The sequence below is a fragment of the Harpegnathos saltator genome, unplaced genomic scaffold (assembly GCF_003227715.2).
Source record: "Harpegnathos saltator strain DR-91 unplaced genomic scaffold, Hsal_v8.6 scaffold290, whole genome shotgun sequence".
Classification (NCBI taxonomy): domain Eukaryota; kingdom Metazoa; phylum Arthropoda; class Insecta; order Hymenoptera; family Formicidae; genus Harpegnathos; species Harpegnathos saltator.
In genome coordinates this window covers 84,617-111,855 of record NW_020230084.1, presented here as the reverse complement: position 1 = coordinate 111,855, position 27,239 = coordinate 84,617, and the positions used below count along the sequence as shown (strand labels likewise).

The following is a 27,239-nucleotide window of genomic DNA, read 5'->3' as shown; positions in this document are numbered from 1 at the left end:
CCGCGGCCAATCAGGGCGCGAGCCAGTACGGAACGAAGTGTGAGTGTGAGTGTCGCGAGCGAGTAGTCGCGAGCTTGCGGCTGAGCGAGTTGTCGGCGAGTTGCAGTGTTGTTGCTCTGTGCTCGCGAAGCAACGCGAGATTTTCGTGCGTCTCGTCCCGTCCCATCCCGACTCGACCTAGAGTGATTGCATGCCTACGACTATCAAATTGTTCGCTTATCAATCGTCTGCGCTTTCAGGAGTCCACTTCGACGCCGACGCGCAACGTTGATCACTCGATACACGGGCGTGATGAGAGGAGCAACGGCGTCGCGGCGTTTCGCGTAAAATGGGAGCTCGCGCGAGCCGAGTGCGAGGAAGGCTAGCTTCGTCGCGACGCGCAATTCCGTGCGTGCGAGAGACGATATTGTGAAACACGAAGAAGAAGAAGAAGAAAAAAGTAGTAGAAGAACAACGTTGTGCGACGTCCCGAGAGGAAGAAAGAAAGAGAGAGAGAGAGAGAGAGAGGACAGAAAGGACAGAGACGAAAGCACAGATAGAGATAAACAGATAAAAGGACCAGACGACGCGGGAGAAGAGACAAGGAGAGTGCGAGACCTCAAGAGAGCGAGCATCATCTTCCGGAGCATCGCGCTGTCTCGCGGCGACAATAACCTCTGCCGTTGTTGCTGCAAGCTCCGGTCGTGTCGCGATCGCTCGCACGTCGATCGACGTTCGTACGGTCATTCGTCCGTCCGTCCGTCCTTCACGCCGATCTGTCATCAATTAGAGAACGAGGAGGCGCGTTCCCTCAGCCGGCCGTTCGATCGTACGGAATGTTACCTTCGCCGCCGCCGTCGTCGCCGTCGCCGTGTTACGCTAAAAATATGCGGCAGTGAGGCAACCCGCGAACGGCGGCGGAGCACCGTGTCCGTGGCAGCGAAACGGCTCTCTCGGCTGTGTGCTAGGTCGCACCCGGAGCCGGTGCCGTATTAGGAGGAGGAGGAGGAGGAGGAAGAGACCGAGGAAGAAGAAGACCTAGGGGAGTGAAGGGAGAAGTCCGCTCGCCGACGAGGACGAGGACAACAGCGCCGACGACGACGACGACGACGACGACGGCGGCGAAGGGGTAATCGTCTTCCTCATAAATCGAGACCACCGTTCAAAGGACCACCAAGGAAAATGGCGGATCTCGAGGCGGTGTTGGCCGACGTCAGCTACCTGATGGCCATGGAGAAGAGCAAGTGCACGCCAGCCGCCCGCGCCAGCAAGAAGATCGTCCTGCCGGATCCTAGGTGAGTTCGCGCACTTGTCCTCATCGCCGTTGTTGTGCGTGCGATTTCTGCCTGCGGTTCGATACGGAGGAAACGAACGCTCGTGGCGACGGCCGACGGACGGACGGAGACAACCTCTCCCCGTTTCCTGCCTGCCCCTCCCTTCTTCCGGCTGTTTTCCCCGTTCTTCCTCCGGTAGTTCACCCGGTCGACACCACCACCGTCGTCGTCGTCGCCGCCGCCGTCGCCGCATCTCGTCACGTTTATCACTTCACCGAGGAAAAATGTTTACAAACAGCCACCGCTCCGAAAGTTGACGCGCGAAATTTTCTCTCTCTCTCTCTCTCTCTCTCTCTTCCCCTTCCTTTCTCTCTTTCTTTCTACCAGAATTCTTCTGCTCTTTCTATGTCCTTTCCTATAAGCCTCTTTGAGACGCGATATTTCGAGTCTTCCGTCGATTCACGGTCGATTCTCGTCGATTCTCTCACACGCGACTCCCTCTCTCTCTCTCTCGCTCTCTAATTCCTAATTATTCCTTAATTCGCTATTTGCAAAGATTTCTCGGCTCGTACGTGAGATCGTACGGATTCACGTGGACGACGGACGATCGATCTGGCCTGGATCTGGAGGAGAGAGATCGGATTAAATCGCCCGCGTTTCGATATCAAGCATGTCGCTGGTTAAAAGTCTCTACCTTTTTTCGTGGGGACGACTGACAACTCGCTTCCGATTTCTCTCCCGCCCCTCTCTCTCTCTCTTTCTCTCTCCCCCCCTCGTCCTTTCGTTCACGCCAAGACATAGACGTGCTCCGAATCAATCTCCGCGCGGCAAACACACAACGTACCCGCCAACGCGCCGCGTCACGCTCGTTAAACTTTGGTTTATCTTCGGGTACGATTAAATGTGTGTGTGTGTGTATATTCCCGGGACGGAATAAATTTCGTGTGATCGATCAATCTCTCGGTGTGTTTCCTCTGTCCCTCTTTTTCTCTCGCTCTCTGGAAAGCGCTGAAGGAGTATTCGTTCTCCCTCTCTCTCTCTCTCTCTCTCTCTCTCTCTCTCTCTCTCTCTCTCTCTCTCTCTCTCTCTCTCTCTCTCTCTCTCTCTCTCTCTCTCTCTCTCTCTCTCTCTTTCTCTCTCTCTCTCTCTCTCCAGCGGCGGCCAGGTACCGGCGTCGATCGATATTCCGCATCGATTATAACTCGCCAATGTTTATACGGTCGGCGTTATTTTCGGTCCGTAAACCGCGGACGTTACCGAAGCTTCGCCGTGAAAATAAGTCCAGTCGGTTCGAGCAGCAGGCTCGGTTTTTGCTGGCCGCTTGCCAGGCGAGCGCTTCACGTGCACGCGCGCGCTCCGCGAAACACTGAATAAGGCAAAACTACGTGTTCAAGCGACGTAAAGAGCCCGATACGTAGCCGATCGCGACGAGGCGACCGCTTCCGGCCGGGGAAGATTGTCGTTCGGAAGCACGTGTTGTTTTTCCTGCCTCGCTCCGTTATTTCTCTTTTGCAGGGAGCACGCGAGCGCGCGCGACTCCACTAAATTGAAAACGAGCGAGACGCGTCTCTCTCTCTCTCTCTCTCTCTCTCTCTCTCTCTCTCTCTCTCTCTCTCTTTCTCTCCCTCTTCCTCCTTTCTCTCCCTCTACGTGGCGAACACAATCGTTACGTCTCCTCGCGTCTTATCGCGTCGCATCGGCGCTATCGCGCGAGATCAAGCGGAGGAGGCACGCTACGACTGAAAAACTTGACCGAGCGGCTGTATCGTCTGTGTGTTTACGTTGCCTCCCTTGCTGCGTTTCCTTTTTGTTTACCTGTCGTAACATCTCCGCTCTGGATCACAGAGGGGAAACGGCGCGTTTATCCTCCGGATGTGCGGGGAATTAACGCAACGCCGTGTGATATCCGCGTAGCGAAATTTTGAGATATTTCGGTCATGAAAGAGGGAGCGAGAGAGAGAGAGAGAGAGAGAGAGAGAGAGAGAGAGAGAGAGAGAAAGCGTTATTTATTGAGCACTCTGGGACAGTGTCGCCTCAATCGCAAGGAAGTGAAAAATGATGCAACAAATTTTGGAGTTTTACATCAGCTAAAAGAATATGCAAGGTGAGTATAAACAAGTAATGGAACGATAAAAAAAAATATTAGTATAAATAATGATAGACTAATAAAGTAATAGTAATAGTTAGGTAGTCAGGGGGTGAAGACGGTCGCCAGTACTGTATTTCATATGACTAAAGCAGACTCGTATTGGACCTTGTCGACGAGATGTTCGTACAGTATCGAGTCTGAACTTCTGATGGTTCCAGGCAAACTCTTTCGGTCATGAAAGAGGGAGCGAGAGAGAGAGAGAGAGAGAGAGAGAGAGAGAGAGAGAGAGAGAGAGAGAGAGAGAGAGAGAGAGAGACGAAAGAAGAAGGCAACAATCACACATTTGCATGCTCCCTGTGCGCGCAGTCGTTTTCGGCTGTTTTCTTTCTTCACATGTCCCAGAATTTTCAGAGACGTACCTCGGCGGTACGCAATTAGCGCGACGAATCACTTTCCCACGACCGCCGTGTGAGCGGTAAAAATTTAACGAACTCGCTGCGTGGATGAATGAACGGCGCGGAATATCGGATTACGGCGCTCGCGATCGTGAATGGGCAGCTTTAAAGTCGATAATCTTAAAATATTGGGAGCGCACGACGCGGCCTTTCTTCGCCTTCAAATTCAATGCTATTCTGCGCTCACATCGGCGGAGCCAATCGTATCGGCGAATAGCGGCGGCTTCGGTATCGATTATTTGGCGGCGGTATCTCTCGCGAAAGTTCGCTAAACTGTACCCGTCGGCTTCTCTCAGCCTCGAGCAAAGTTCTCTCTCCCGTCGAGAGCGAGGGCATTCATTCTGCTCGCGACGATTCCTCCAGTGCTATCGACACCGACCGGCAGCGGCGACGACGGCGACCACGATTCGCATAATTAATTACTCAGGCGGTATCCGACGGTACCGTTAAATATTACGTAACGTCCCGCAATCCGTTACGGAACACGCGCCTCGATCGGCGAAAAAAAAAAAATAAAAAAAAACGAGTACTCGTGACCTGTTGAAGAATGCCGCGTCTGATCACGCAATTGTCGGTCTCGTGGAGTGAGACAGAATATTACGCGCGTGTAATATCCCCCCGCCCCCCCTCCGGGGTGTTTGGGAAATTAGCGCGGAGAGTGGGGCAATAATTTCACCGCGCCGAGGAACTCAACCACACGCCCCGGAGCGCGTCCGTCGAATTTTCTTTCCCTTGTTTCCTACTTGTTCATGATCTCGTGTTTATTCGACTTAATCTCGACGGCACGAAGGTCAAATCGAAGTTGATCCCAGCCGCAGTGTCTAGCGGCGAATTTATTTTGCACGGTACGAGAGAGCGCTCGTTATATCGGCGGCCGCCTCGGGGCGGAAAGAAGCACACCCGACGCGTCCTTTTTTACGATCGCTTCGGGGTTTGCGCACGGGTAATTAAGGGTCGCGCCGTCGATGGTCCACGATGATGCCGCTTGATCCCAATTCCCGGCGAATTAATGCGGCCGACGATGCGTCTCGTTAGAACGCTGTAATACGGTATAGTTTAATTGGCGCGTAGCGGCGAGCGCGCTATCGATCTCGTTTCCCGTGTCGCTTCCGATATTAATCGTCTCTCGCTCGCCCTACCTCTACCCTACGTATCCTTCTAGGCTGACCATTAAATTCGGATTAGTCGGCGAAATCCATTATTGTTTCCTTAGAGCCGGCCCCGCCTCTAGTGTAGCATTTGCATTTCGACGACCTCGGTAAAAGCGACGCGCGCGCGCGCGCCGTAAAAAGAGGAAACGGCACGCGAACGTACTTTACGGTTTCGATTTACTTCACGCCTCTTAAGCGCGCCCCCGAGCGCGCGAATCACGCGCGATCGTCGAGATACACCCTCGCCTCGCCTCGCGCTGATCGCGTGTAACGCGAGAGAAAAGAACGAAAAAGAGAGAGAGAGAGAGAGAGAGAGAGAGAGAGAGAGAGCGACATTTTGGATTTTTATTGAGTCTCGCTTACGACGGCGACGGCGAGATCACAAATCCGAGGATCCGGCGGATGTATTTTAGAAAATGTCAGAGTGCGCGTGGGGTTGTTTTTAGCTCATTATTCTTGCAGCAGCTTTGTGACTTTGTGCTCGCACTCGCGAGTGTGTGTATGTATCGCGCGCGCGCGTATAGTTCGTATCACTCATTAGAAAGTTGGTCAATGAAAAGTAAATCCACGCGCGAAGGAATCGCGCGTCTCTCTTTCTCTCTCTCCCTCTCTCTCTCTCTCTCTCTCTCTCTCTCTCTCTTTCTCTTTCTCTCTCGCTCTATCGCGCCCATCCTCCTCGTCGTAGTTTGTCATCGTGCGATCGATGATCGATGACGCGATGCGACGCGACGCGACGCGGCACGGCGCGATTTCGATCTCCGTCAATCGTCGATGTCATAAAAGTGGAGAAGAAAAAAGGGTGAGAAAGGGAGCAAAAAGAAGGAGAAGACGGAGAAAATGGCACGCGTCGTCGCGTTGCTCGTCCCGGCGAGTTTGAACGACCGAATGGGGACACACACAATGCCGCCGATGGTCGTTCTTTTTTTTTTTTTTTTTCAAATAAACTGCAACCAGGTCATATGCTTAGTTTACAGCGTAGTAATCGCTGTGAGGAGCTTAGCCGACTAATATTAGACTAAAATTAACCCGACTAAAAGCGTTGACACTGGTCAGTCGAGTATACTCGACTTGACACCGACCCAGTCGACCGTACATCGACTGTAAATCCGGTATAAGTCAACGTTAACGCTGTCATCGACGACGTCGCAGCCGCTTATCTCTCTCTCTCTCCCCCTCCCTCTCTCTCCCTCTCTTTCTCCCTCCCCCCCCTCTCTCTCTCTCTCTCTCTCTGTCTGTCTTTTTTCTATTCTCACGACGATGGTCTGTTCGATGTTTGGCTAATAAAAAAAAATCGTGTGTACGCGTGTTCCGATATTCGTGATAACGATGCGCCAATGCGCACGCATGTACGTGTGCACTCACAGATACACACACACACACACACACACGCACACATATGTGTATATACAAACGTCCTCGTGTCTCTGCACGCACACACAAGTGAGGCGACCTCGCCCCTTTTCACGGGGCGCCAAGTTGAAGAATGCGTGAACGCGCATCTGGAAACAACGGGATGCACCGACTATCAACCCTCTTGGGGTTTTTCGCGCTCTTGCGAGCTTCCTGCGGAAGGTTAGCAAAGCGCAGCCTGCGTGGCGTGAAATGAATCTGAGAAGGGTGAAGAAAATGCAGAAACCGCGGCACGGTGAGAGCTCGGTGAGCCGCGCGCGGTGCGACTCGCTCTCGCAAGTCGCGTCGCACGCGGAAATCATATCGTTATTACGCTGTATACGACACACTGTGTACGCTGTACACGGTGAGACACGAGAGTAGGAGTAAAAGTCGTCGCTTCTCTTTATTTTTTTTTCTTTATTTCTTTCCGCGGAGAGATCGCGACGAGATGAGCAAATCTCGTCGCGGGTAGACGTCGATTTTCGCCACGAGCGTTTCTTCGGTTTCTACGTAGCCGTTGTTGACGCGTTCGTCGACGCGTCCTCTCCTCCTCGTGCGTGCCTGATCCTTGAACCATGAAGTAATTCTGTATGGACCACGATACAGCACGTAGTGAACGTGGCGGTGTCTAACACAGTGGAAGCTTGAAACAACTCAATTCTCGACTTTGATTAACCGCCAGCCGTCTTCGCTCTCTACGTGCACGCGCCGATACAAGACGGCGACGTCCTGCTGCGAGTCCGTGAGATGAGAGAGAGAGAGAGAGAGAGAGAGAGAGAGAGAGACAGAGAGGGGGAGTGGGAGGGATCGGTAAATTTCCTAACGTGCGCAATTGAAAAAATATACGCTCGCCGGCGAAGATACACGAATGTGCGAATGTAAACTGTTTCGTTCTGTATTTTTCTTCCCCCTCCCTTCCCTCCTCCTTCCTCAAGACAAACGAAACGCGCTTTCTTAATCGGAATTTTGCTTTTATATTAACCCTTCAAATTTCGCAAAATTTCAATCAATGGAAAATCTCAGAGATATATAACATTGCATAAGCTGTCGCGCCATCTTGACGATGTAGATGGTTACTAATCGTCTCCCTCTCCGTGTTAATTCTCGTGAGGATTCTATGTAATAAATTATTTGACATATCTGGAAATATATGATTTATCATATTCTCTCGGTATCCTGTCGCTCTCTGTCTTGCCTTCGTCGTTCAACATTCTGGCCTCCTGACACTCCAGACCCGACAATTCGAAGAAACGTGTATAAATTAATTAATCAGCCCTGAGTCTCGAGAAACTAAGACGAAGGATGCAGGATGTCGAGACTCGGATAGTGATACGTCATTTATTTTAAGTGTGTATGAATATTTATTATACAGACGTGTAAATATTTATTATACGGAGGATTTTGGATCTTAACGGGTATCTGACGAATTTTACTCGCAGTCCATCATCGTTCGACAAATGATTATCGTTTAGCACCGTGACGCGAGACATTATCGCGTCTCTTGATAGCCTTATGAATTTCCAATTCATCAATTTGCGCCCCTGCACGTTGCTCCATGTAACGAAAAATATTAATCCAAGCAGCCGAATACGAACGGTCCGTGAATATCGAGTCCGTCACTGACGGTGCTCTGCGAGTTAAGGATCGTAAATTATTTACGAACCAAGAATGCCAGTGTTAGGATTCTGGAGTCCTTAAGGCTCAACATGCGGAAAACGGCAACAGTGAGTAACCGTTTAAGTAGCCTCAAGGTGAGACAATAGCTTGTGTAGAGCAGTGTTGTATCTCGAAAATTTCCGTTGGTTCTTCAAGTTTGCAGTTCGGGGTTTGCCGGGTTAATGCGGGGTCGAAATTTCGACTCGAGATTCTTGCCCGACTCTCGACTGCGCTCGACTGTTTTTTTTCTCTTTTTTTTTTTCTTTTGCGAACGAGCCTCTCGGGAGAGACCTCTCAAGAGTCCTCTCTCTTTCCCTCGAGAAAGGAGACTCGAGGTGTGTTTCGCGCGAGAGAGAGAGAGGAGGCGCCGTGAAACCGAAGCGCGCCTTGTTTCAGTCCGCAAATAGTCGAATCGCTACTGCGTGTTGACGCTCGACAAAGTTTACTCTCAACGCTTCGTTTTCTTCCCTCCGCTGTCGACGTGCCGGCGCCTCTCGACGCTCACTCTTACTCTCTCTCTCTCTCTCTCTCCCCCCTCTCTCTCCCTCTCTCTCCCTCTCTCTCTCTCTCTCTCTCTCTCTCTCTCTCTCTCTCTCTCTCTCTCTTTGTCCGCCTCCATTTCGCTTCCATTCGTTTCTTCCCTCCGTCTTCGGCGGAGAGATTTTTCTTCTCGTTCGAAACGGCTTTCCATAAATCCCAGGATATTACGACGGAACGAACCGTTCGTAAGCGTATTAGTCCGCGAAGGATTATCGATATAGGCCGCCACCGTCGCGTTAACCTGCCGTTCGTCGTCATCGCAGCGCGGATTTATTTCGCCCCGGCCTCTCTCGGCTTGGACTTTTAATCAATTTAATTAAGGTCTCTCGACAAATTTAATCGGGCAGCTAATTCCCTAAACAGATACCTCGCGCACGCGCGACTTACCTCTCGCTATTCCGAGGCGTTCCTCTCCTTCTCCTTTCTTCTTTTTCATCATCCTCTTTTGCCTCGTGCGAAGAATCCAAACGCGACGGAGATTGGGCGCCATCCGTCAGTGTCATCGGACGGGATCGGTTAATCGCTGATTGGCTCAAGGTACGATCGATAGAATACTGGGCCACTCGTTGCTGCTCCTCTTTGCTATTCGGTGCGGCCGTAACACACTGTCCCTTTTTCCCGCGGAAGGAAATAACTTTCCAGCGGGAACGGCTGGCGCGCACGAGGAAAAAGCTCGTCGTCCAGCTTCGTCGTCGTCGTCGTCGTCGGTGGTGCAGGATGTAATTAAAGGTAGTGATCAGCCGGCTCCAGGCGAACGTTCTCTCATCCCGTTGTAAAACCTGCGCGTTTTCGTGGGCGAAAAAGCGAGTTTCGCAGGAGACAAGCAAAGTCGAAATGTAGTCCCTCTCTCTCTCTCTCTCTCTTTTCCTTTTTCGCAGCGCGCATGCGACGGTCGCGAGACCGCCGTCGCAAATTTTCGCTTCTGACTCGCACTTGAACATTCGCTAGATTGAGTAATTACGTTCGAATGACGCAAGAAACGAGAGGAGTCCCCCCGAGGCGAGTCAAATCGTTAATCGATTCGCTCGAGACGACGGACGAATCGGACGACGATTGGCGATTTGTGCAAGAAGAGCGCGCGTTCGCTCGCGCGGAGACACGAGATTGAACACACATCGCGTGTCCTCCTGCTGCTCCTCCTCCTCGCACATAACTGTCACCGTAAATAGTAGCGCACCGACCGGCTACATACATTAATTACCGCCTTTTATCGGCCGCCGCGACGTGCGTTCAAGTGCTTGAATGCCGCCCGCGAAACTACCCTATTCACGTCGGGAAAAAAGAGATTGCAATCAAGTGAGTAGAAAAAGGGGGAGGAGGTAGGAGTGCGAAAGAGTGCCGGAAGATTGAAGCCCTAGAAAACCCGTAAGAGTCCCCCTCCCCTCCCCCCCTTTCCGGGCGTGTGTAGAAAGAGCGCTTTTCCGCCTAAAAGGATCCGCGCTAAATGTACGTCGAGCGAAAGAGAGGCGCGTACCTTCTTGTTAATCCGCCGTGCGCGCGCGCGTTCTCTCTTTTTACAGGACCAAGTGTAATTTTCTTGCGGTCAAATTGCTCGCGGAATACGATAGCGACCGTGGGTGGAAATAGATAGGCGGCGGTGGCGGCCGCCACCGCTGGAAATACTGGTATACGGCGCGCGAATCCCGTCAATTGTTTATGCGATTTTAACTGCAGCTCGTGGTTTTGGCCCCGAGATGGAGGAGGAGGCGGTGGCGGTCGCGGCGGCGGCGGCGGCGGCGGCGGCTTTAGAAGCGATTAATTTTAACGTGTAACGCGAACGCCGCTTCCGCGCCTGTGAGATACCGGCCGTCGAATCACGCTACGTTACGTAACGCGAAGATAAGTGACATCTCGGCGGAATTCGATTTAGCCGGCTCGGAGCTGCATCCCATTCCTCCGTATCCCTATCTTTCCTCCTCCTCGATATATACCATACACGGTTCCTATCAATTTTTTATCAGCGTGACGGACGAGCCGCTCCTTTCTGAGGATGGCGTAAGTTTCCGGAATAAGATGCATTCGAATGTTTGAAGGGGGCCTCCTCTCTGGCGCGCCGTCTCTGGGAATGCGAAATAAAACACATCGCCTCTCGGAGAGACGAATACTCACGTCTGCGAGGAGGAGGAGGAAAGCAGAGAGAGGAAAAGGAAGAGAATGAAGATGAATACGGTCGCGGTCGGCGACGTTGCCGGTGGAAGCAAAAGCGGATTCGCGGTTTCTCGTTCGCGGCGAGGCTGCAATAAGGATCGTTTTGATTGACAGGCGCGCAGTAAAGTGTGTGACGTGGGCGAGCTTTTGCGCACCTTGGGCGGTTTGTGGAAATAAGTGAACGACGGTGAGCGAAAGAGAAAGAGAGAGAGAGAGAGAGAGAGAGAGAGAGAGTGTTGCGCTTGGCTTTAGCGCCGCGGTTAATGCAACAAGCGTGTAATTCCGTTTCAATAAACTTCTTCCACGGAACGTTTACCGCGACGCGCTTAGCCGCGCTCTCTCTCCCCCTCTTTCTCTCTCTCTCTCTCTCTCTCTCTCTCTCTCTCTCGCGTCCTGCTCGATTTTTCAGCGCGAACAGAAATATGCCGGCGCGGTCTCGGCGTCACCCCGGAGATTTCGTCGTCAAATTCTCAAACTGCCCGCTCCGACGTCGTTCTCGTCGTCGTCATCGTCATCATCATCTCGGCGAACAAATTGCACGCCGCGTTAGCGCGATCTCGGCGGGACCCGACAAATCGAGCGGCTGACGAATTCTCGGAGAGCGCAGCGGAGAAGATCGCGGCGCGAGAGACGCAAAAATTATTAAAACAAATATCGCGGGTGCGCGGGAAAGTAGTAAATTCCGGGAGGAGACGTTGCTTCGCGGAAAACTGAATATGGATAAAGAATCAGGATCGCGCGGCCGAGTAAAGGGCAAACAGATGGGCCGCGCAAAAAATGGCTGACTGGAGGAAATCTATGGAGAGTACAAAGAAGATATACGTTACACGAGCGCGAAAGTGTCGCATTCGCCGGCCGTTATTGAAATACTTCTCTAGTCACACGCGAGAAACAATCGAGCGAGAATCGATCGGGGGATGGTAAGTGCTACTACTTGCCGATCCGAAGTCGGAGAATCGTTTTACGCGCCCGGCAGACTTGGACGTCCGCGGAAATGACATTTAATTCCCAACAGGAAAGTCCGCGTCGCGAGCTGTCACTTCTGTTCTCTCCTCCTTCCCTTTCCGCCTTTTCTCTCTCTTTTTTTCTCGCGCTTCGCCGATGTCGGCCAATTAACTAAATGGCGGAATCTCGTATTATTCGGACGCTGATGGGATTTGCATAATCGTTCTCTCGCTCGCTCGCTCGCTCGCTCGCGCGCGCGCGCGCGCGAGCCATTCTTTTCTTTATTTCCATAATCGCGTAATATTGTGCTCGATTTCGAATTCATAGCCGTTCCCGCAAGGCGCACGGTCAAGCTCCGTCATTAGTGGTGGTGGTACGCGGGGTGCCTGGCGACGCTCCAAACAATCACTGGAAACACAGATTTATCTTAATCGGTCGCAAAGCTCATTCACCCCCTACGCCCGACACTCCAACGCCGGGGGATTAATCTCCCTCCCTCCCTCCGTCCGTCCCGGCCGTCAGAAATTGCTCCGTACCGAACTTTACACTCAACCGCTTTTACGCCCGCGGTTTATTGCGACGCTTTGCTTAACTTTTATGTTTACGCCGGCCCGTAACGTCGTAATCACGACGGGAGGATATACCGTGAGACACTTCCTTCGACCACCATCTAGAGCCCCCAGGGGCGCGCGGGGGCGAGCTTCCTTCCTTCCTTCCTTCCGTCGTTCGCAACCTCACCCGCACCGCTTTTACTTCTTCCACGTTATTTTTACTCATTAGTCGCTTCGATCGTCGGCTGCAGGTCGCTCGAAATAATCCCCTCGCCTCGCGAAGGGCTCCGTTGTGACGTGTGATTCGAAAAAATACATCACGTTCTCCTCGATATTTTTAATCGTTATTTATTTTTTCATCGCTCTCAGCTCGCCTCGACGGCGCTGGCGCTAGCCGAGAACCGAGAAAGAGAGAGAGAGAGAGAAAGAGAGAGAGAGAGAGAGGGGCGAGGGACAAACGGCGGCGTTTGCAAAGTCGATGACCCGACTCCTGTCCCTGGCAAGCATTCGTCGTTTCGTCTTGCCTACCCTCGTTTTTCCCACGCCCCCGTGTCGTATTCATCGCCGACAACAAACTGTACGGGCACGCGGAACTGGCAGCGACGATATTAAGTTCCGCCAGATTTATGGCATCGTCTCGCAGAGGAGGAAGCTATCGTTTTCCAACGGGAAGAAGGAACCTGGCTCGCTGGTGGCCAACGTACACGTGAACACGTACGTGGAGCCACGAAGAGAGATGAATCCGCGTGTTCTAAACTTCACGGGACTCCCCCCGCTCCCTCTCGAGTCGTTCGCTTTTCGACCTTACCCGTATAGGTGAACACTGTGGGAATTCCGAACGAGAAGCGGAACTGCCACTTTTTTCCGCGCGACCGAACCGTCGCGTTAACTTAACGCGTGGACGAATAAACGAATCGCGCGTTTACGACATTACGGGGCTAAATGAGCGAAATGAGCGAGAGGAGACGTAAGTGATAAAACGCCTTTTTACGTCAGCGTCAAGTAAAAGTCCGTGAAGGCGGCGACGAGGCGTTCGGGAATAAATTTTCATATTTGCCTTATAAGTAGCCGTTTTGCATAATAACTCGTTGAGACTTTCGAAAGGCATTTTAGAGAGAGAGAGAGAGAGAGAGAGAGAGAGAGAGAGAGAGAGAGAGAGAGAGACTCGCACACGCGCGCGCGCGCGCAAAATTAAGAATCCCTCCGCCGTTAGTGCCGTCCGATCGGGCCGGTGGCGACCTTCCGATTGTATAATTTAGCGAGGAATCGCGCGCCCTTGGTGATCTCCACGGGTGACCAGCCTCTCTGAGATGCTGTTGCATAAATAAGAGCTCCATGGCGCGGCGAGGTGAGGAACGCTCGCTCCGTTCTGAAACTCAATTAACCCTCGCCGCGTAGAAAAACGCCGGACAGAGGAGGAGCGACCGAGCGAAAAAGCGATGCTCGCGTCGGATCGACGAGCTACGCCGAAGGTGATTATTAATCGCCGATTCGCCGCTATAACCGGGAGTCATAAAAATCCAGTAATTTCGGCGCGCGCGCGCGTGTGTGTGCGTATGTGTGTATGTGTGTGTGTGTGTGTGTGTGTGTGTGTGTGAGGGAGAGAGGGGGAACAACATCGTCGTAAAAGGCGCTCTATTCGACGTTAACGTCAGTGTATTAAGCGAAAATGATTTATCACAATAGAGAAACGCTACGTGGAGCCACATTTTTTTCGTCCTCGCCGCAGGATTATTCCAAAGCAAGACGGGCTGGTGCGAAAACAAGTTTTCGCGCGGCGGCGTGCGCGCCTTTTTAACCGCGCCGTCGGCTTCGCAACGCGAATCGAGAATAAAAGCGTCACCGCGGGAGGAGACGCGCGCCCAAGAGAGAGAGAGAGAGAGAGAGAGAGAAAGAGTATCGCGAGAACTACGTTCACACTACATACGACACACTACACTCCCCTCGCCGGCGCGTTATCTTCTCTCGAGAGTCATTGATTACGTTGCTGTTATCGCACACCGCGTTTCCTAGCGAGTCCAGGCGAGGCGATCGAGCGAGTAAGCGCTGAAGCGCGCGAGTACGCCTTTTTTTTTTCCTCTGAAATCGCCCAGTCACTCGACTGAAATAGCCGACATTACCAATTGCAGCTACATCGGCTCGCCTTGGTGCATCCATTGCGAAGCAATTGACCGCGATGCTACACGTACACGACGGTACGACGTATGTACTTCTTCGGCCCGCGGCCAGCCAAGCAGCCAGTTTACGGCCCGAGCCGATTGCTCGACCGGGTTCTGGCGTTTCTCTTTTATCGGGCATTTGCGTAAGCGCGCGCGCGCGTGTACTCTCTCGCGTGGGTTATGCGACGCGCGCTGGCCATGCCACGGCACCGGATTCAAATGTCAAAATTAATATACCAAAACGCGTCGTGTTCGCTCGTGTGTTATACACGCTCGTCGTCGTCGTCGCCGTCGCCGACGATGGACGATTTTATCGTTTGTCTTTGCCAGGCGGAAGCAACCGAGCGACGATTTCGCGGTGAATTCGCGAGAATTCTCGAATTTATTACCTTATTCATCGGCGATGAGCAATCTCGGAGAATGTCGCCGGGTCGTAAAGATTTCGTACGACTCGCCCGGGCACACCTTCTCGTGCTTTTCAAAGGTCACCGCAACCGCGCGGGGAATAGTCATTGCGTGCGAGCGAGCGAGAGCGCTCGCACGGGAGCGATATCGTGACGCTCGCTAATGCGATATTTACGACGGCTAATTACTCGCTTCAATATTCTATCGAATGTCAGCCGCCGGGTGTCCAATGACATCTGGCGAGCCACCAAGGTTTTCCGAGGAAATATAACATGGTTAAAATGATTTCAATTTTATTTAGCGTCTCTCTCTCTCTCTCTCTCTCTCTCTTTCTCCCTCTCTCCCTCTCCCCCCTTACCCTTCCCCTCTCCCTCGCATTCTCACTCTTTCTCTTCCTCTCGTGATAATGATAGTAATGGACAAAGCCGAGTGCTACACACCTACATAGTTTTCGACCCCGCGCGGGTCATTTGGATAATTGAAAAGAGACGCTCGAGAGAGAGAGAGAGAGAGAGAGAGGCGTCGTGTCCGCGCGGTGCGTGCTGCATACATACCGTATTCTGTCGAATAATTCGCGTGCTATTGTGTCAACGGTATCGCGAAGCGAGCGCTTTGTTATTCGAGCCACACAGCTGCGAAAGAGGGAAAGGAGAGGAGAGAGAGAAGAAGCAAGAGGGTGAAACTGGGAGAGACAGAGAGAGAGAGAGAGAGAGAGAGAGAGAGAGAGAGAGAGAGAGAGAGAGAGAGAGAGAGAGAGAGAGAGAGAGAGAGAGAGGGAGGGAGTGAGCCGACGGAGAGCGATCTTACACGCGCGGATCGCTATCGACGACGATACATACGCGATGGCTTATAATGACTGTAATTCCACCGTTTCGTATATTGATCAATTTCGCGTTGATACACGGCGTATGGAAATTTCGAATTGCGATGCCGAGTTGAGCGCGCGCTAATATATTCCTCCCGCGCGCGCGCGACGCTCTCGATAAGCCGGATCGCGTTCGCGACGCACGCATGGAACACGTCGCGCCGGCTGATGGAGGCCTATTTTCTGTTTCAGCGTGCGGAGCGTGATGCACAAGTATCTGGAGAAGAAGAACGAAGTGAACTTCGACAAAATATTTAATCAAATGTTAGGTGAGTAAGCCGTGCGGGAACCGCCCTGTAGGTTTATGTTTCCCTCCGTGTTTCTCTTCTTCTTCCTCTTCCTCTTCCTCTACATCTTCATCTTCATCTTCTCGTTCTTCTTTTCTTCATTCTCTTTCCCCTTCTCATTTTCCTCGTCTTTGTCTTCGCCTTCATTCGCCTCGCGATTCTTGCGGCCCTCTCCACGTTTCCCTTCGAGATCTTCGGGGAGACAAAGGGGAATTCTCTGGGTGTAGTTCGCGTGTAGGATCTTTCCGCCGGTTTGTAAATTCGCGAGAACAATCGTCGCGAAGAGAGCGCGCGGCGCGGCGCGGCGATGAGAACACATCGTACTTTCCGGCGCTTTTTATTTCTGTCCAATAAAACGACCCCGCGATATATGCGCTGCCTCTCCCCTCGGATATTAGCATATTCTTTCCGATTGACGCAAATATATAAGATGCGTGCATGCATTATTCATAGGGCAAACATAGCCGTCGTTGCGTTATTATACGTGGAATAATTCTTTCGTGACTCGTCGTCGCTGTCGTTGTCGTCGTTGCCGTCGTCGTCATCGTCGTCGTCGTCGTCGTCGTCGTCATCGTATCGCGAGAACTTTGACGCGACTATACGTGAATGCGTTCATCCGCATTCCGAAAATTCGACAAAGCCGATGATCGAATGGCGTTTAATCATTGAATCGCGCTAATTGAATGCATTTACCTCGCGCTATACGTGAAGTATCCTCGTTATACCCTGTCGTGGAATGTTACTTCGCGAATCCAGACGAATCTTCGTTCGCAAATTCGGTCCCGATTAACACGATCCAATAATACGGCTGATTTTGCCGTCACGGAATGACGCGTGCAAATTGATCGCGAGATGACCTGGGAAAGGCGTTACCTTTATCAGACACGCGGCGATTTGCGACGGACAGTTGCCTGTGTCACGCACATACGTATATCGCTCGCTTCGATTGTTGCTTCCCGCCGTAGAATTAGGATGTAGGATGTAAAAGGCGGCGACGGCGTCGTCGTCGTCGTCGTCGTCGTCGTCGTCATCGTCATTGTCGTCGTCGTCGTCGTCGTCGTTGTCGTCGTCGTCGTTGTTGTCTCTAAAGCGGCGCGATACCGAAACGATACCGATCACTGAAAGTTCGCCGATGTCAAGCCAAACTCCACGTGTGTACTTCCAGGTTACCTTTTATTCAAAGACTTCTGCGAGACTGTAGCGGAGGAACCGATTCCGCAACTTAGGTTTTACGAAGAGGTTCGTGTTTTAACAACCCGCTACACTAGTTAAGTTCGAGTAGTAGCAGTCGCGCGGTACGTCGACGCCGAGCCAACTCCATAAAGGAATCTTACGTTTCTGCATTGTAGATCAAAGCGTACGAGAAGCTCGAGTGTCCAGAAGACAGGAGAAAACTCGCCAGGGAGATCTACGACAATTACATTATGAAGGAGTTGCTGGCGCATTCTCACGTGAGTAAGGCGGCACGTTGGAGTTCCTTTCCGCGGTGACCGAATGAAAGAGGAATCTTCTTTTGCCGAGGAGGAGAGGACGCACGAGGATTCCGTTATCGAAGATATCTTGTCTTCGAGGAAGGCAGAGCGGGAGAGGGAGAGAGAGAGAGAGAGAGAGAGAGAGAGAAGGAGAGTTATGCGACATGTTATCCGATGACGTTTTCATTTCGATTCTCTCTCTCTCTCTCTCTCTCTCTCTCTCTCTCTCTCTGTCGTTCGCTCAAACGTTTTCGTTCCGTGACTGACGAAACCTCTCAACTTCGGTCATCGATCACACTCGCAAGAACGGCAAAGAGATTCTCTATTGCCGTTCATTCGTAGTGAGTAATTGCGATGTACAAGCGACACATCTGTCTTTTGCAGGAATATTCGCAGGAGGCGGTGTCGCACGTACACAAGTATCTCATGAAAAATGAAGTTCCAGTCAACTTGTTCGAGGTAGGTGAGATTGTCTTCGTTCGCGGCCGTCTCTGCCCGTTTAGCGCGTGTGTTTATGCGCGACGATAAGTTGTTGGATCAAAAATGCCCTTCTATTTGTAGCCGTACATCGAGGAGATTTTCAATCACCTGCGAGGGGAGCCGTTTAAGAAATTTCTGGAAAGGTACACGATATATATATATATATATATATATATATATATATATATATATTCACTCTCTTCGAGAAAGAAAACGCGCGTCTTTCGCGTTCGCGTCAAAGTGCGCGCGCGTCGGCGCGCTTACGGCGTCTAAAAAACATTTGCCTATGTTTCTAGCGACAAGTACACCCGATTCTGCCAGTGGAAGAACCTAGAGCTAAATATTCAGGTAATAAACACACGTTCATCAGCCGTCAGACGAGACGCACGCGCGCGCGCGCTAAGATCGAATTATCACACGCGTCTTGTGTTGTGAAATTGCAGCTGACGATGAGCGACTTTAGCGTGCACCGAATAATAGGGAGAGGCGGCTTCGGCGAGGTGTACGGTTGCCGGAAAGCGGACACTGGCAAAATGTACGCCATGAAATGCCTGGACAAAAAGCGCATCAAGATGAAGCAGGGTGAAACGTTAGCGCTCAACGAAAGGATAATGCTCTCGCTCGTCAGCACCGGGGTGAGTGTGTTTACCTCCACCGCGGTTACCTAAGCCGTCGCTGACGTGACGTCACGCGCGACCATGGGGTTTCACGCAATAAGATTCATCCTCATCCGCAGATGGACTGTCCGTTCATAGTATGCATGACGTACGCGTTTCACACGGCCGACAAGCTGTGCTTCATATTGGACCTGATGAACGGCGGCGACCTGCACTACCATCTGAGCCAGCACGGGGTTTTCAACGAGCCGGAGATGAAGTTCTACGCCGCAGAGGTGATATTGGGCTTGGAGCATATGCATCGTAGGTACATCGTCTACCGCGACCTGAAGCCGGCGAATATACTGTTGGACGAGCACGGCCACGTGAGGATATCGGATCTCGGATTGGCGTGCGATTTCTCGAAAAAGAAGCCTCACGCGAGTGTGTGAGTATTATTCCCTTCTTGCCTTTGGGGGAGAAATGGTGAAAACGCTTCTCGGCGCATGATAACGCAGTGCTCTAAGTCGTGTTCTCTCTCTCTCTCACTCTCTCTTTCTCTTTCTATGAATATTCTCACAACAGCGGTACGCACGGTTACATGGCACCGGAGGTACTTTCAAAGGGCACCGCGTACGACTCGAGCGCGGACTGGTTCTCTTTCGGCTGTATGTTGTATAAGCTGCTGAAAGGTCACAGTCCGTTCAGGCAACACAAGACCAAGGACAAGCACGAGATAGATCGTATGACGTTAACAATGGTGCGTTGGTGAGGATGATGTTGCAAATTCGCGCGCCTACTCGATTAGATGTTGCGTCACACGGTTTGGTACTGACGCGCCGATCGCGCGTATCGTATTGATTGCAGAATGTGGAATTACCGGAGACTTTCTCGCGGGAGCTACGGTCGCTGTTGGAAGGTCTGCTTCAACGGGACATCAACAATCGACTCGGCTGCCGTGGAAACGGCGCAGACGAGCTAAAGGAGCACTCGTTTTTCAGCGGTATCGATTGGCAGCAGGTGTACCTCCAGAAGTACACGCCGCCCTTAATCCCGCCGCGCGGCGAAGTCAACGCCGCGGATGCCTTTGATATCGGCTCATTCGACGAGGAGGATACGAAGGGTATCAAGCTGACGGACGCGGATCAGGATCTGTACAAAAACTTTCCTCTAGTCATCTCGGAGAGATGGCAGGCTGAAGTGGCCGAGACTGTGTTCGAGACAATCAATAACGAAGCGGACAAGGTACGCGATAAATAATTCATCTTGTAAATCCAATGTATTTCTTTCGTTATTCGTTACTCGTAAGTCGTCGTCGCGTTGAAGAGAGAGCGCGCTGTGTCATCTTCTGTTGCGTTGCAGCTGGAAAATAAGAAGAAGGCGAAGCAGAAGCAGCACTTTGACGCGGATGAAAAGGGTAAGTGTCTGCGATGAAAAGAGTATTGTGCTCCGACGCTTGTAAAATAGCTGTTCAACTGGGCGCGCTCGCGCTATGCGTCTCTCTCTCTCTCTCTCTTTCTTCCTTGCGCGAAGAAAAGTGCTCATGTCTGCCTAGTTAGATAACTAACCGTTCTAAGACGTCACTCGAGTGCAGCCAATCGATGACTCGTGGCTTCTTTTTTGCAGGTTCCGATTGTATATTACACGGTTATATAAGGAAATTAGGGGGCCCGTTCGCGAGCACATGGCAGACGCGTTACGCGAAATTATACCCGAATCGGTTAGAATTACATCCAGAATCCGCGACTAAACCCGAGCTCGTGTTTCTCGATCAGGTAAGTGTCTCATGCGGATGCTATGCCGTTGTATTCAACTACACACGCACACAAAATAAAAGCAGAGAGACGAAGCAAATCAACTTGTTCGTGTTTCCAGGTCGAGGAAGTCGGGGCGGATCTGCAGCACGTGAAAGGAGAACAGTGCATCGTAGTACGTACGAGAGACGCGAAGATCGTACTTACAAACGCTGTGAGTGCAGAATCTTTCGATTCTGTTTTTGTCTGTTGTTTGCGCGACGTAATCCTACCTAATATAAAATACGTAAATTAAACGTTGCCTTAACGCGCGCGCGCGCGCGCGATTAACTCTGCTCGCAGGACGAGATAAGCTTGAAGGAGTGGGCGCTCTCGTTGAGATCGGCGCACAAATGCTCAATGGAGATGCTTGGCAATATGGCGCGGAAAGCGGGCAAGATCTACGGGACTGAGCGGGACGCCGTGATCCCGGCGACGCAGCGATCCACAAACGGCAACTAGCCCATTGTCGATGTCAAGTGCGACGCACCGCCATACTCCACCAGTCCCACTGCCCCGCAGCAGCGACAGCAGCAGCAGCAGCAACTTTTTTTATACTAAACGGAGAGCGCACTGCGACGGCAAGAGGAAAAACATAAAGAAGGGCGTCTCTCCGAATAACGGCGACGGCACGCGGTAGTGCCCCCCACTCTTCCTCCTCCCGGCGGAGGAAACACACACGGCGCTTGTCTCTTGACTCGTCGCTCACGACGTAAGCGGATGACGATGATCCCTCTCTCTCTCTCTCTCTCTCTCTTTCTTTCTCTTTCTCTTTCTCTCTTTCTCTCTCTCTTGGCAGACTAAACTCAGACGCGCGAAACGTCCCGAGGAAGTCCCGTTGTGTACGGCGGATAGCGCTGCGCTGTATCATAGAGATTTTAGCCAAGTAGTGTATCGTACATTGTGCGTACGTACGTTCCCAGGGCCACGAGCAAGTAGGCGCGCGCAAGCGAGCGAGCGCGCGCCCCTACATAAATACAAACACACGTACACACACACACACACACACACACACACACACACACACACACATACGCACGCACAGAGAGACATATACATCTAATCCGCGGCTCTTCTGGTCACTGGCGTGGCTCGCGCGTAGGCATCGTTATATTTGTACGTTAGTTGTATGTGCAATGTGACGTAGTGACTAGCAGCGACCGAGCCTTCCTCCCCCCTTCCCCGAGAGAGAGAGAGAGAGAGAGAGAGAGAGAGAGAGAGAGAGAGAGAGAGAGAGAGAGAGAGAGAGAGAGAGAGAGAGCCCGAGACAACGCCGACGTACATACGTCATCGGGCACGGTGAACAAAAATTCAATAGGCACGGAGAAAACAAGAGACACATCCGGTAGTGTATGATTCTGATGAAGTACTAGTATCGCGCGGATCCAGTACTCTTATCACCCCCTACGCGTCGTGCGCACTCGTTTGCACAATGTTTGGCAGACGTTTCTTCCGTCGAAGTCGGGGACGCGTCGGATGGTCACGATCGCGAGCCACCGCTCACGATCTGCGTTACTGTGTTGCGTTAACTGTGTTTGTGTTTGTGTTTGCGATCACTGATGAGCCGGTTATGTAGTAATCCGGTTGTGACAGAAGCCGAGTACAGCCGAGTGTAAATACGCCGTACGGTGTAAATACTTTTCTAATACTCTCTCTTTATTATACTCTTACCTGATAGATAAAAGTATAATAAAAATACTTACATTTTACACCTCGATCGTCGCGTACGTCGCAATTGCGTGACGTCGGATGTCTCATATACTCATTTCGACTCTTGGTCACGTGACCAAGTGGCTCGCAATCGCATTTGATGAGCTCGCAACTTCGTCGGAGAAATACTTTGTCGTCGTGCGTAAACAACTGCGTAAACGAGTGCACCGTTCTCGTTTACTTAATTTATTTACCAATGCAGACACGTACACACATACACACGACAAACACACCGGTTTTATATTATCCCTACGATAACAAAAGTGAGCCATTATTTATTATGTTGTTAAGTGAGAGAGAATGAAAGAGAGTGAAAGGGAGAGAGAGAGTGAGAGGGAGAGAGAGAAAGAAAGAGAGTACGAGAGAAGCAGAGAACTCGTTTGTATATTAGCCAAAAAAAAAAAGAAAAAAAAAGAAAAAAAAACAAAACAAAGTGGATCGAGTACCGACGCCAACGTGTGTACGCTCGAGTGGATGTGGACGCGAATCCGCTCTGGCAATAAAATGTGCGATGAACGTAGATTGAAGAGCTTTCTTTCGTCCTGCATCTCGTGTTGTCAATAGATCGACGCTGAGGGCGAGTAAGTATTCGTGATCTTCGCATCACATTACGTTCAATTCACGGTTCGTAATCTTAGTCTCGTCGTGTAACGCATCGCGCGTGCGATGTACGTGAGATTAATTAATGTTCGACCTATATTACAGAGTTCTGCGAGAATGAATTACATATCAGTGTCTCGAGACGAGAGGAAATTGAACCACGGTCCATTTTTTATACTGAAAACATAAAGAAAAACGATCGAAATTTAGTACATTTGTGGACGGCCGATTTCATTTCGACGTAATAGTTACGCATATTAACGAACAAGATAACAGTAGGTATCTCGTAATAGAGTCATCATTCGTAACTTATTATGAAGTGACACTTATACTTTTGTATATGTCTTCGCTTGGAATATCAAAGTCTGTCGTACAACCGCTATGCAAAGAACGTCGATATATATATATATATATATATATATATACATATATATACATGTATATATATATATATGTATGTATGTATATATATTATATAGGGTTCATTTGTAGAACCGTAAAGAGATTTTATTTTAGGCTTACACACATCAATCAAATAATAATCATACCTATGAAACACATCGTGAGATACATTATACAATTAGTGATCACTGTGATAAAGAAAAGAAAGGACATGCATAAGAAACGCGTCATTTTATCTGTCACGAATCTCCTTCAACAATAACGCCAACGTAGAGTCCACCTCGGCTGACTTGAGTCTCCGTTCCAGAGCTTCGAAGTCCGCTCTCTCGAGCCACGTCGGCGGATCGCTTTCCTTCGACGGAAGAGGACACAACAGTCTCTCGACGACGGCGGATAACCCGCACCACTCCTTGAAGTTCAACGACTCCGTTATCTCTCCTATCATGGTCCTCAGATAAGACCGCTGCTCGTCCGTCAACGCCTTCCTGACCACTTCCTGAAGAGCCTCTTCGACATAGTTCGGCGAGATGCGCCGTTCTCCTTGCGGCGTCTCCTCGTTGAATTTAGTAAATATTCGGCCAAATATCAGCTTCCTGCCCGACGTGACGCACACGTGCTTGCTGAGATACTGCAAAGGTGTTAATCCTACAACAAACGTAAATCCCGACGACACTTTATCTCTCTCAGTGACCTTACATAAAACGACCAGCGAATTGTTTAGTATGTATAAAGAGGATTTAATTTTCGTCAAGACGTTACATTTATTGCTTCTCGATCGAGAGTTCTACCTTTGCTTTGTCGCGCAATTGTCTATATAAATTCCGAAATTGCGAATATTGCGAATGGGAAAGAAACGTGACTGAAAACATCGATACACACCACGAAGACTCTGACTGTCGAGTAGCTCGAATCGCACCATTTGACGGGAGAATACTCGGGGTGTATTTTGCGCCGACAGATTGGCGCTGGCCAGGCGAGATCCGCGCGAGTAAGAAACGTCGCCCTTCACCCGCAGCGCCTCCTCCAGAGCGATCCGTCTCTGAGACAGTCGAGTTACTTCGCGTCAGGGCAGAGGAGTTTCTCCGCGAGAATGTTAAATTCGTCGTACTCACCTTGATCGAAAACTCCGCCTCCACTTTATCGCGGTCCAGCTCTCGGCACAAATGCTTGAGAACGTCGGCTGCGAGGAAACTCGGCGGCATCGTGTAACTCGCTGCCGGCGCGGGTGCCTTTTTGAGAGACACCGCGCCATCAGCTTCGGCCGTATTTGTCGTATGAACTCTGTTACATTTTTATCAAGAAATCTCTTCCGCAATCAATCGAATTCTCATTCGGTATAAAGTAGGCGTACTCCTCACGGCATCAGTGGAAAGTATCGCAACTGCTCTCTCTCTCTCTCTCTCTCTCTCTCTCTCTCTCTCTGTCTCTCTCTCTCTCTCTCTCTTGGAATCTTACAAGAAAACATAGGGAACGCGGAAATTGAAAAAATTCTGAAACTTTGTGTAGAAGCAAAATATATATATATAGTTCGTCCGTAATGCAAAATTATTTTTTGTTCGTGCGGAATTCCAGTTCTGAGGGGGTGAAATCCCCTTTCGAAAAAAAAAAATCATCTTCATTTTTAGTGTATATCTTTTAACGAGCTTCTTTTACGAATCTTTTACGAAGCGTATGCAAAAATGGTTTATATGAAAGTTGTAGTGTATTTCATACTCTTTGCAACTGGGTATTCAGATTTTGCAAAATTGGAGGACGGCGGAGGGGGTTTCAAAAATTTTTCAATTTTATCTTTATTTTCTATTTTAAAAGATACGACGCTGAAAATGGTTTTTTTTTTCGAAGGGCGATTTTCTCCCCTCGGGGGGGGGGGTGAGTGAGGGGACCCACTCAGGCTGAAATTTCGCACGAACGAAAAATAGTTTTGCATTACGGACGAACCACTTTATTTCCACACAAAGTTTCAGAATTTTTTCAATTCCCGCGTTATGTTTCCTTGTTAGTCATAGAAAAATCATTCGTATCTTTCTTCCGCGTCCAAAATTCTCAGCTACAATATAGAGAAACGGATGTACCGAATGGCATCGAGGAGAGGATGTGAAATCAACTACGAAAGTACACTCGCAGTTAACCCGGAATTAACATTAACATCGCGCTTGAACAATTCCAACCGAGGGGACAGTTGCAACGCTTTTCACGTCGATGCCGTCGGTACAATTGTAAACGTATATTTGCGTGGATATACTGACGACGGTCGTCTCGATCCCTCTTCAATCTGCGAGACCTGCGTCACCGTGGGCTCGAGCGGATCGCGGACTTCCGTTTGTTGGCCGTACGTCGAGCCCCTCCTACATTTTCTTTTACGCAACCGCTTTCCCCGTCTTCGAATAATTACGGGTCGCTCGCTGCTGCCGCTGTCGGCGGCCTCCTCCCTCGCCTCGTCCCCCCTGGACGAGCTCTTTCACCCGTAGTGGCAGCGGCAGCGGATTATTTTTCGTTATAAGAATTCGTTATAAGGACGAAACGATCCCGGGTAACGGGAACACCGCGAGCTCGCGACTCGCGCGGCGTCTGCAAATCGATCAACTTACCGTTTCGCATCTTTCAGCGATGGGCGAGGGAGGCGACGGAGGGGGCGGCGCGGGTACCACCGACGAATGTTGCGGTCGCGGTACCGGCTTGCTGATGAATATCTCGCTCTTCCGGGGCGGCGTCGGCGGCGGCTCGAGCGTAAGCGCGTGCCAGCTGAAGGTCTCGCTCTCCTAAAAGCCGTACGAGCGCATCCTCGTGAGTGAGAAGCCGAAGCGGAAAGAAAGCGCGATATCGGCGCGATAACATCTCGCGCTAGATTGGATCCTCGAGATACATTCGTAATCCGCACGCTCTCAGAGAGAAAGAGAGAGAGAGAAAGAGAGAGAGAGAGAGATATATATATATATATATACACATGTCTACCGACCACTTGGTGGTGCTGCGAATTCGCGGCACGGAGATCGAGGACCAAGGTGGTGCGTTCGCGCGGATTACAGGTCGCCGGTAAATCTTCCTGAGTCGCCGCGCGATTGGTCAATGCCGGCCCACTGGCGAGCGTGGGTGCCGGGGTCGGAGGTCGCGAGTCGGTCTCCGTGTATTTCCGGAAGAGTTCCTCGGGCACGGCCGTCGCTTCGATATTGCAGCCATCGCCACCTCCGACATTTCCAGCCGCCTCGCCGCCGCCCCCGCCGCCTGCGACTGCCATTAAACTCGTCCGTATCATCTCCATCTCCTCCGGCAGCAAGAGCGCTTTTCCTTCGGTCGCCTAATTAGGAAAAAGTACGCGCGATATTAAAAATTTATACGCCAACACTCGCGAAAACGGCGAATGGTCGTATCTTTCTCTTTCTCTCTCACCCATGTATCTTTGGCGCGGCGCACCACCTCCTTCGCTTCGCAATCCGCCGGATGGTTGCACAGCACCGAGCAGCCGTAGGGATATGGATTGAAGAGGCCGGCGAACGGTCGGAGAGCAAACGGTGCTGCCTTCGTGCAGCCCGACAATTCTATTCTCTGCGCGAGACGCATACGTGATCTCTTAAGAAATTAAAGACGAGCGGGGAATCCCGCTCGCGCGTACGGCACGCGATTCGTTTGCATGGAGCGTGATTTCTATTACCTTGGGCTTCGGTCGGTGTACCGGTCGAATTCGCGCGGACATGAGGCCGGTCGCGCTCGCAATCCCGGGCATCGCGCGCGCGGTTATTGTTGTCTCAGCGTTTTATCGAGCAATGTATTTTTTAGCGCGTTTCACCAGACGCGGACGGACCACCCGTCGCGCACAGTCAAAATGTAACGGCCACTGCGGCGGACACCGCCGCGTTGCGGCACCCTCTCCTCTCTCTCTCTCTCTCTCTCTGTGTGCAAACAAATCACGCTCCGTTTGCTCGTGCCTTTCGTCGATACTGCATCATCAACACGTTGCTACGCGTGGCCGATGGGTCGATCGGGTCGAAGTTACGCTGCCGTACATGCCACAGGTCGCAGCCGCACACGCGATCGCGCATACGTGGCCCTCGGCTATACTTTCGCGATGTCGACGCTGCCGATTGAGGCATTTATTCAGCTCGGCTCGGCTCGGCTGAAGGGAGGCAATGACGTCAAGTTGCACACCCCCAGGCGGAAGAGAAAATCATGACATCAAAATGACGTCAAAATGATGAGGAAAACTCTTTTTTTTTTTTTCATCGTGATTCAGTCATTTTCTCGTCATTTTGACTCGTCATCGTGACTGGTTCTCTCTGTTTTGCTGCCTGGGCC

The 27,239-nt window shown here is 51.1% G+C and overlaps 2 protein-coding genes across 2 annotated transcripts; one reads left to right on the top strand and one right to left on the bottom strand.

Moving 5' to 3' along the window:
* Positions 1-25: 25 nt before the first annotated feature.
* Gprk1 (G protein-coupled receptor kinase 1) lies at positions 26-23,707 on the top strand. Its single transcript, XM_011138409.3, has 17 exons — positions 26-1,274; positions 15,802-15,878; positions 17,062-17,135; positions 17,246-17,347; positions 17,753-17,827; positions 17,930-17,991; positions 18,145-18,196; positions 18,292-18,483; positions 18,585-18,892; positions 19,030-19,204; positions 19,312-19,689; positions 19,807-19,861; positions 20,071-20,219; positions 20,320-20,412; positions 20,541-22,528; positions 22,653-22,822; positions 23,257-23,707. The coding sequence occupies exons 1-15, from the start codon at positions 1,162-1,164 to the stop codon at positions 20,697-20,699; spliced, it is 2,064 nt and encodes a 687-aa protein (XP_011136711.1). The 5' UTR covers positions 26-1,161; the 3' UTR covers positions 20,700-22,528; positions 22,653-22,822; positions 23,257-23,707.
* Positions 23,029-27,151, bottom strand: LOC105181561 (uncharacterized). Its single transcript, XM_019840614.2, has 8 exons — positions 26,599-27,151; positions 26,337-26,492; positions 25,906-26,244; positions 25,538-25,708; positions 25,196-25,404; positions 24,062-24,230; positions 23,829-23,988; positions 23,029-23,594 (listed from the first exon to the last, which is right to left on the bottom strand). Exons 1-8 carry the CDS (start codon positions 26,668-26,670, stop codon positions 23,182-23,184), a joined length of 1,689 nt encoding a protein of 562 aa, XP_019696173.1. The 5' UTR covers positions 26,671-27,151; the 3' UTR covers positions 23,029-23,181.
* Between the last annotated feature and the right edge of the window lie 88 nt (positions 27,152-27,239).